The sequence below is a fragment of the Phoenix dactylifera genome, chromosome 15 (assembly GCF_009389715.1).
Source record: "Phoenix dactylifera cultivar Barhee BC4 chromosome 15, palm_55x_up_171113_PBpolish2nd_filt_p, whole genome shotgun sequence".
In the NCBI taxonomy this organism is placed as follows: domain Eukaryota; kingdom Viridiplantae; phylum Streptophyta; class Magnoliopsida; order Arecales; family Arecaceae; genus Phoenix; species Phoenix dactylifera.
Genome location: NC_052406.1, coordinates 3,883,620 through 3,893,820, shown reverse-complemented (window position 1 = coordinate 3,893,820; position 10,201 = coordinate 3,883,620). Strand labels below are relative to the sequence as shown.

The 10,201-nt window shown below is 36.6% G+C and overlaps 1 protein-coding gene across 2 annotated transcripts; it reads right to left on the bottom strand.

Moving 5' to 3' along the window:
- Positions 1 to 6,369: 6,369 nt before the first annotated feature.
- On the bottom strand, positions 6,370 to 9,913 carry LOC103704304 (transcription factor bHLH18-like). 2 transcript variants are annotated; one of them, XM_008787534.3, is made up of 5 exons: positions 9,835 to 9,913; positions 9,372 to 9,421; positions 8,712 to 9,287; positions 7,382 to 7,756; positions 6,370 to 7,180 (listed from the first exon to the last, which is right to left on the bottom strand). In XM_008787534.3, exons 2-5 carry the CDS (start codon positions 9,405 to 9,407, stop codon positions 7,106 to 7,108), a joined length of 1,062 nt encoding a protein of 353 aa, XP_008785756.2. In that variant the 5' UTR covers positions 9,408 to 9,421; positions 9,835 to 9,913; the 3' UTR covers positions 6,370 to 7,105. The 2 variants fall into 2 exon arrangements, with proteins under 2 accessions (XP_008785756.2, XP_038990068.1); XM_039134140.1 differs by having other exon boundaries at positions 9,372 to 9,906.
- Positions 9,914 to 10,201: the final 288 nt, after the last annotated feature.

The window sequence follows — 10,201 nt, the reverse complement described above, 5'->3', positions numbered from 1 at the left end:
CCTTTCCAAATAGTTTAGAACTTGAGAACATATATATGTTATGGTTCATTTTATCCTTCTTATGTTGAGAGGGCAAGAGGATTTTCAGCCCAGAGTATATAGTTTGAATGTCAGTGCATGATCCACACTCTAATGGCTCTGCCCAGAACTTACATGAATCCTGATGGAAGATGATGCATGGCCTTTAGGGTCCGACTGGGGATAAAGGGAAGGCTATTTTTTATAAGAATTGAACCCATCTCTTCCAAGATGAGAGAATCACACTCTCCTGTGGACCCAAAGGCCATCCATTCACTTTCCCAAAATCCTCCATCGCTTGAAATTTCAATGCTGTTGTTCGATGGCTTCTCTTTTCATCCATGAGGATAAAAGAAGAGAGAGAGAGAAAGAGAGGAGGGAGGAAGAGGAAGGAGGGAAGGAGAAAGGGAATACTAGGTATACATGGGATTTTTCACCTAATAGGAGCTCAGGTATAATTCTATAGTATCAAAACCTATATTGGTCATCTATTGTATCCTCGGTTATAAATCTTAGGTACTTAAACCGACCCTAAGTATGTCAGAGAAAATAAAGTTAAACATTTTCAAGGCCAGTTCATTTATGAACAAATCTAATACCTCTTAGTATGCTGAACCATTTTCTATCAAATCCTTTCTAGATATCTCCTGTCCTCAACATAATAAAGTAACGGATTCCGAGTACATGTACTTTTTAGGTTTATCATCATTTATATAATATTTTGATTTATCAAAAATTAATCCACTATAGTTAAATTAGTTTTATATAAAATCTAGCCTTTATTTCACTAATTTGACAATTATGAAGGGATATGTAACTTGTTTATTTTGTGCAAAATGGTATCCTACTCGAGTACATAAGAAGTTCTTTGGACCCATTTAAATTGGCTTGGCAAATCAATATTTAGCTACCTAATTATGAGAATTGTATTAATCTCCTCCTATCATGCGGTAGAACGAATTTTTATACACATAATACGAGCCTAGTAGAATTAATTTTATCCTATTTTTCATTTATCTATTATTTTTTATCTAACTTCTCAACTTCATCTTGGACCTAGGCCAGGCATCTGGATTAATGCAGCATCCTCCAAGCAAGAAATCTAGAATTTAAATAGCCCCATCCTTGGTGTTTTGCAATTAATTAGCCTACGAGAAATTCGATCAACTACTCAATGTGGGAGCAATACATTTCTCCATCATAGAGCATGTTAAGGGCCAATTATGGTGAGGAGCTAATCCAACCCATTAAGTTGGCAGGTTAGATTGATAGCCTCCTAATGGAGAGCAAATTCGCTCATCGAGGGATTATGCATCAGGATTTGAGATCATAATAAGGAGGTAAATGGCACTCCTCTCCTCAACGAAATCCAGAGTTCATATTGGACGTTTGATTGCAAGCCATAGTCGTTTGGAGAGTTTAGCAAGTGGCATATACTGGTGTGACAGCAGCACTAAACAATATATGAAGGCCACTTATTGCCATACCTTATACAATCACCTGGGTTTAACCTCTGGTCAGCTCAATAAACAAAATTAGGTATGAAATTGACGACATTGAAAATTTTGGTATATATACCGCATCTTTTGTCCTTGAATGCACCTAAAATGCTGTCCTATCTATGTATTTCATGGTGTCTTGGGCCAAGAATTTGCTAACATTTTAACACAGCCTCCCTCACAACACCTCCCAAGAATTTGCTTGGCTACAAAGTACAAACTTGTTGGATGGAGTTGGTCATTAGTGGCTAAGAAAACCTACCTCAAGAATTGAACAATGGACGCAAGGCCCGTCGACTCAGTCACATTCACCGAGGAACAAGTTGTGAGAACTGTGCGGGCATGTGTTTAGTCCCACATCAGTTATTTGTTGAATAAATCTTGGATACTTAATATATAATTAAATAATCCAAATAATACTTTCCGACTAGACATTTTAGATGAGATTCTATATTGTGACAAATGGTATCAGAGTGGATCCAACCCATAACTTATGTGAACTAGGGCCGATTGTGGTGCTTTAGGGTTAACCACGGGTCGTTGTAGTGCTTGTGATTAAATTTGAATAAATTTGAACTCTTATCCTGACGAGACTAATTAAATATTGATGCTAGTCATTTGTATTTTAATTCCGTACTTGATTTTGGCAAGATTTATACCGTCCTATTTCTACAATAAAATTATGATGATGTTGATCATAGGTGATGCTGCAGACAGTTTAGATTGGGCATGCAAGGCCAATCTATTCTTCACTAAATTACAACAAAAAAAAAAATAATCATCTCTCTCTTTATACATCCTATTTATTTTTTCTGGCATTTATCTTTATTAAACAGAGGAACAAAAGTGGCCCCATGTAAATTTAGGGCAGAATTTAGTTTTCAATGTTCAACAATTTTTTATGCTCTTTTCACATATTATCCTTTTCAAATAGGAAAAAAATAAATAAAAGAAAAAAAGAGGAAGCAAGATTGACATAATTGTCCTACTTGTTCTTAATTGCATTGCACGTGCTTCCACAAGCCAATTCTAATATTGGACCATTCATCTTTTAATGTGCTGGCAGAAGGTGGAGTCGTCGTCTCATTTGGTGGGTCAAATAATGTGACAGAATTTAATGTGTTCATCCTTTGATTGTATACCTTTTCGGGTGGTAGGAATGTCAGCTTACGATACAATCCATCAACCCAATTCATGAATGATCCACCTTAAGCAAATTTAAATTTAATCTAAATGAGTTTGGATGATGACCTATCAATCCATCCAAATCTATTTATTAAATAAGTTAAATTCAAATTTAAATATTTAATTTGTTTAACTTATTTTGATCTATTTAATCTGTTTAATCCTATTTAATTCTTTCAAAATATGTTTAACTTATTTAACATGTTTAATTTTATTTGATATATTTAATAAATGAAGCCCATCCTGCCTTGTATTGTGTCAAATAGATTCAGGTCTAAAATTTTAAATTATTTAATAAGTAAATTAAATTCGAGTTGATAACTTTTTTATCGAACCTACGTGGATCGAACTAATTTGATTGCCACCCTGTTGACTATCACCCTCCAATCTTGTTATACTATAGTTAGAAAGGGAGGGGAAGTAGTTCCCTCATCCACAAGGCACCTCGCTTGACGCTGGGGACCTCAATACGTCGGCCAACCATGACAGGTTCCTGGACTTATCTATAAGCGGCTTTCATGGAGCAAACTTTTATATCGGTGGCCTTGACGAGTGATTGAGACCAAGATGCTTGCTGATCTCTATTATCTTAATTGAAATAGGAGGTAATTAAAAAAAAATTGAAAGATAAATTTTTTTTTAGATCAAGCATGTATTCCGAAAAGCTAATGTGGCTGCGGATTGGGTGAATGCTTATGTAGCTAGTCACTTCAGTAGTACCTTATAGGTTGGTGATGGAGAATTGCCTCCGGCACTCCGAGGTATTTTGTCTTTTGATTTTATTGGATGCATTCGGCTCGTCAGATATGATTCATCTGTCTTAGCAAAAATAAAAATAAAAATAAAAATAAATCTTGGTTGATATTTGAAAACCAAGATATTGAAATCTCAATCGGCACAGTAAACATGAGTCTATTAATTAATTTTAGATATTTCTTTAAAATTTATGAATTAAAATATATAAAGATAGTAAAATGCCAATTTACTATTAACCAATATTTTAAAATAATAGAATATAAAGGTTATTTATAGCACCATGGATAACTGGGTGGGTAATGAAGCTGGAAGGTTTAGTATTTTTCCATTTATAAGAGATGGGAACCATTTTTTTCCTTGGTGCAATTCTCCTCCATTTTTTTATACTAGTCAAATAACTTTAATAATCTTTATTGGCATCACCAGAAATCCCGCAAAAATGATTCGGCAGGTCTATAACCATGCTCGATTTAGGTCATTGCACCTCTTCCTTCTCTCTCTGCTCAAGCAAAACAGAAAAATCGTCACAATTATGCCCGGGCAGATTATAAATCTCTAACTCGCAACTTCTTAGTGTCGCATTAGATGAAAATACTTGAAAACTTGCTCTTAAATCATTTGCTATGCACCCTCCTTAGAATCTCATTCCTAAGACATCAATATATTTCTCTTTTCCTTTTCCAAAGAGAAACAACAAGTTCTCTTTCCTTGAAATAATCCTAAGAGAATACTAAGAGTGTTTGTTGAATTAATCTAGCACTATTTTATCTTGAGCCATGGTCCTCATAGCTACCAAAATACATTAAGAAAAAAAAAGGGAAGAGAATAAAGCGTATCGATAAGATGAACGTATGGAATCTATTGTCTATTTGATCGATGAATATATTATAATTTGCCTGGCTGGTATTATTATCTTAAATTAATTTTTAACCTTAGCTTCCTAAATTTGATACTTAAGGGATTACTTTAAATTTAAACAATGATATGATAGTACATATGTATGACAAAAATGGGAAAAAATTAATTTTAAAAAGAGCATTTTCTTGTTGCTCACAATGCCATACTCCAAAAGCTATTGACTTTTAATAAACAATTTTCAAAGCTGAATTTTCTAATATTTATGACAATCAGACTAGCAATATGATTGTTGTCATTATTTTTAGCATGTTATACTTTTAATTCCTTTATGGATTGATAGATTGACTTCCTCATTGACTAGCTATTGTAGGTTTGGTATGTACATCTTTAACAATTGGGGTTAACCAATGCAACATAAGGGTTTGACGCAGGATAGCCAATCAAGAGATGGTTAAACTTAACTTCAGATATCCTTCGCTTATCCACTTTATTCCAGGATGACCATTATTCTTTGTATGGTTGAAGTTTGAGGATTAGCGTGATAAATTGCAGAAAAATACAAAAAGTAATAGAGCAGAGAAAAATAAAAGAAAGAAGAGAAATCTTTGTGGGTTAAATTTATTTCACCCCTCCGGATAAATTAATTTTAACCTATTTAATTACTTTTTGAGCATTGAAAGGATAGAAATAACTAACAAAAAAAAGGTAGGCATGTTTGGATGGATAACTGGATAACCAATATTAGCCAGGTTTATCCAGCAACACCATATTACCCTGTTTTTCATGCAAAAAAGTTGAACATCATACTACTTATTTACCATAAGATGGTGAGATATCAGATAAAGACCTGATTAAATTTATTTATTTATTTATTGATGAAAAGGGAGGCAGAGGACTCGGCTAAATTTATAATACACAGCTAATGCCCAACAGTAGATTTTCTCAAATATTTCTTCTTTTTTTTATGATAGAGGGAGTCTAAAAGGCACCATCCATCTTTTATTAATATAGACAAAAGATTTACAACTTGGAAAAGAGAACAAGATCAATTAGAAAACAAAATGGAAGAATAATATGAATATTCTTGATTTTGCTCCAAATTCTTCTGAAGGCTCGTACCTTTTTCTAATTGCATGGAAAGATCACTCATTGAAATTATGAAGGCCAGCATAAGCAATAGCAATCTTGCTAGGGGAAAACAATGCATTTTTCTCCTTCCAAACAACTCGGATCATCGCCACGAATGGCATGAAAATAATAGGCTAAAATTGTTTTGAGGAATTTCTAATTCTCTGTTCCATCCAAAAATTCCAAAAGGAGATTTGAGGGTGAATTAGAACCCCTAGGAAGCATCATATCCCTTTCCAAATGTAATATCAGCCACTGCCAATGTAATATATATTTGCTGTTCAAAAATCAGCCAATTTCTCGCAGACTCATCCAAGGAACCCAAGGTCCTGTGCTCCCCTTCCTCCAATGGATTTCCATAAGACTTTCCTCAATGACCCAGGATGATGCCAGAGATCTAACTTTCAGACTTTTCATGATAAAAAAGGTGTATGTAAATCTAGGTATTATTAGTATTCCATGTCAAATATTAAGCACAACCTTATTAAGAAGGAGGTGGGGGAACATGCCACAAAACTAACGAGGTCTTAAAGACTTTGTTGTCGTTGTTTCAGTGGGGTCAGGGTGGATTATTAGAGAGAGAGAGAATGCGAGTGTTTTGCTTGTCTTCCAGGAAAGATCAAAATATTGGTAGGGCCTGAAAGAGATTGTCCGACTGCACTACTTAAAATTGATCAAAATATAACAACTGGGTGTCCAATAATAAGAGTTTCTCCAACCTCGTCACTCATCCGAACCACAAATTCCTTAGCTGTCTGCGTATAAAAAAAAAATAATCTTTGACTTGCCTGAACTAAGAGACAATGACCCCAAGAAACTAAGCATAAGAAACAAAGTGTATAGTACTCAAGGAAAAGAAATAGTGTGCATGTGCTTCACAACCCATGACATACAGTTTCGCCACCAGGAGAAGATCCTTGCAATATCAACCACCGAAGCAATTTGGTATTTTTATTTGTACATTTGCTCCAGTACAACAACATGGTTGGTACTTTAAAGAGCTTTTCACAAATTTAAAAGGACATTTCACAAGAGAGAGCAGAAGGAGAAAGGGACACAGGTAGGAATTATTCATAAGACCCTCAAAAAAAGGACCCCAAGCTACTGAAACAAGGCTTATTTCTGCTCATAAAACAAAAAAAGACCACCATTTTTCTTTTCAGACAAGCTTTTGGGAACGGAGGTAGATGAAAAGAAAGGCAACAGGTAGGGCTGAAAAAGTCAAACCTCTCAGAAAAGAGCGCATAATAGAAAGGGAAGGAAGGAAAAGGGTTTTGAAAAGTCAGAACTCTCCCACAAAACCAACCCTCCCCTCTCCCCCCACCGCAATAAAAAAGAAAGAAAGAAAGAAAAGCGAAACAGCGAGTCATCTTCTCTCCTAGAACAACATGGCCAAGTGCTTCAACCATGCAAAAAGGGGGGAGAGAGCTTAAAAAAGGAAGGAGAAGAAAAAAAACCCATGCAGCAAAAACAAGTGAAAATGGTGATCTTTAAAGTGTGAGGGGATCGAATGCCTTGTTTTCAGAAGTAGAAGGAAGTCTAAAAAGACTAGGAACTGACACTAGCTAGCCAACCATTAGCCCTAGTTTTCTCTCAAGTCTAATGAAAAAAAGAAAGACCACCATCACCACCTTCTTTTATACAAGGCTGTCTTGGCATCTTCACATGAACTGCCTGAAAGCTGAGTTTAGCTTCTTCACTACATCCTTCACTGTCATGGAGAAATCTGCATCAATCTGTACTAAAGAACAAAGTTTAAAGGTTACTTAATGTTTAAGCACTTCATCAACCAAAAAAAAAAAAGAAAAAAGGTTTAAGCAAGACGGAAAAGAACCAAAAATTAAGTATAAGGTTTATCTGGATTTTCTACTCTAGTTGCTATTCCCTTAATTTTAGAGGCTGCATTACTGAGTACTACGAAGAAGTTTGAATCTTGCCTGAGCCACAACAGTTATATCAAGATGGGAACTGGCAAAGGGGATGACGCTTGCGTTGATGACATTGAGGTGGAGCTTCTCGATCTCAGAGAGTGCCTTCAGCAATACTCCACTGCGTTTCTCGCAGTAGATCTTGACGAGGACGCTGTTTTCGGACATCTTGGCCTCGATCTCTGGGAGGGATTCACCAGATGGGAGCCCCTCACAATTCTCATCCCAGGAGGAGCCATCGTCCTCGGAAGAAAGCTGAGGCTTCTTGACTAGAACTGCTGACTCCACGGTCCTTTTCGTATTTTGCTCTTCGAGAGTTTTCACCTTCTCTTGGAGTTGTTTCACATACTCGATTGCATCCCCAAGAACAGAAGCCTTATCCATCTGCCAAAAGGGGTTAACAAGATAGGCATATAAGTTCTCAAAAAATAAAAAAAGTTGGAGATATAACTAGTGCTTAGTAGTGTAATTTACTTTAAAAATGGTTTCTGTATATACATGAGAGATTTATGACTGAGCGCGAAAAAAGTAGGACCATATATCATAGTTCCATTGAGAAATTCCTATGTAGAATTTAATGTAGAGATCACTGACAATTATAGGCCATGCAGGGGAATTCATTAATTGTTTTTACTCAGTGTACGTAGTTGTGGTTAATTATCTATGACAATGAAATAATTATTCCATGATCCATTATTTCATGGAGCTTCCGCACTCATATCACAAACTCTGACTATGAATTTCAACAGAAGATCTTTCAGAACAAGCTGGTAGCTGCCATTCTACATAATACCTCTCGACTAGTGTATTTAGTCCTACCATGCAACACTGAGCAAGAAGGGATTAATCCAAAAGAATTTACAAGGTTCCCTTCCACAGCTTGTGATTGCCTTCTTTCTTGTATTGTTTGCATCCTTCCATTTAACATTGCGATCGATCAATTTCACTTCTTGTGATGATGTTTATTACTACTCTCACAACTAATTTAAATCTATAGAAAACATAGTTTAGTATATATTCATGTTGGAAATTTGAAGTTGTTCAGTTGAACTCCAACAGATGAATCCTGAATAATTTCTACAACAACCATAACCATTACATGGGTTGAGCCTTCCCTTGCTTAGATTGACCGCCAGATACAGAAAATAGCTTAAATCGTGAAGCAATTTCTACCAAATCTCTCCCTCCCTCTCTCTCTCTCTCTCTCTCTCACACACACACACACACACACAGCGGGGTTGGAGGGGTTGTAGGCTAATGCAAACTTATAAATAGTATATGCTGAAAGCTAACAAGTGAAGAATTAGTAAGGCAGAAGGATGATCAATCAGAAACATACCTTCTTGAGACCGGGAAGGAGTGCTGACAGTGCAATAAATCTCTGGCCCATCTTCTCCCTTCGCTTCCTCTCTGCAATGATGTGGTCTTGGTTATGAGAAGCTGGCCTAGCCCCCATGTTCATCCTCTTAGGTCCCTGTTCAACCATAGTTCCATAGCTCCTCTTTGAGCCAGGAGGAACCAAGATCTCCATCTCTTCCTTTGTCTTCACAGCCCCAACAAAACTCTCATATAAGTCAGATTGGTGCCTTGGCAAGCCCGGGTTGCCGAAGGAAAGGATGCTCGGAGACGAGGCACCAGGGGCTAGAGATGAGTTCTGCTCGGTGGTGCAAGAATTCCAGCTATTGGCCTTGAGGACTTTTTTGGGCCTTTGGACACACTTGGTGTCCATGTACGAGCAGCTAGAAGTGTTGGATATGGTGCTTGCCGGTGGTTGGAAAGAAGGGTATGAGGCGTAGCTCTCAGAGGAGAGGGATCGTTGGAAGTCCTGCCCAAGAGCCACCGCAATTTGTTGTGCACTGAACTGATCCAAGGAGTCCACATCCCACTGATGGAAGAAGCTAGGATCCTCCATTCCCTGCATGAATTATACCACAAAGCTTTCAGAAAATTAACAGAATTTAAGCTGAAGTTGTAAAAGTTTTGCTTGTGATTTCCTTACCATATCATGAAACCACCTCGCAACCGATGTATCCATTAGATTGGTTCTCCCTTTTTAAGAAAAAAAAAATATCCTGAATCAAGAATCAGCATTAATGCTGTAGAAATCAGTACTACTAACTCAGTGTTTCTAAGGTCAAAGCTTAGGATATCTCCTTTTTTTTCTTTTATTTTTTGTCCAAGCAAAGAATTTAGCAAGTTAATAAGGATTCAAAGAAGAAACAAGCTCATATCCATGTCACAGAATAATTACAAACCATTTGGTTTACAAAAATATGAGCTCATCAAATTGTTACGATGATTTTGAGAAATGGAAAGAGAAGAGGGATGCCAACTGCATGAAGAACTAAAGCTCAAAAAAGATCGAATTGAGAAACTAAAGCTTCCCCCTAAGCCACTTGATATGAAAGATAAAACAGAACCAGTCAACATACATATCATAGATACTATGCAGCGAACAATACCTGACCAAAAATTTGAGAAGGATGCAAAAGACTGTTCAAAGGCAAGAAGAGAAAAACCAACCTATAGAAGAAGGTTAGGTCCCTTTTCTCCAGAGCAGCAGAAGTTAGCCTTCCCCTCTTATATTGTCTTTGGGCCTCGGAGCTGCTTCTGTTGGTGTGAACGCTGACAAATTCACCTATCACTGTTCAAATGGAGGCTCTTTCCCTCCTCTCCTCGGATCTGCCTCTCCTTTTTCGTTGTATCTCTTAATTAATATTTTGATAGCATGCTTTTGCTAAGTATTATGGCCTCATGGCTGATCTCAGCAATAAAGGAATGCCGATAACTTTCTTGTCCTGTTTTAAGTGGAATACCAAAATATTTAAG

What these genes read in the sequence shown, in the direction of transcription:
- LOC103704304 (XM_008787534.3), bottom strand. Translation starts at nt 9,407, where the DNA reads ATGGATACATCGGTTGCGAGGTGGTTTCATGATATG. An exon ending in CGAGGTGGTTTCATGATATG is followed by an intron (nt 9,288 to 9,371) that starts GTAAGGAAATCA and finishes TAATTCATGCAG; the next exon opens with GGAATGGAGGATCCTAGCTT. An exon ending in TCCTTCCCGGTCTCAAGAAG is followed by an intron (nt 7,757 to 8,711) that starts GTATGTTTCTGA and finishes CCCTTTTGGCAG; the next exon opens with ATGGATAAGGCTTCTGTTCT.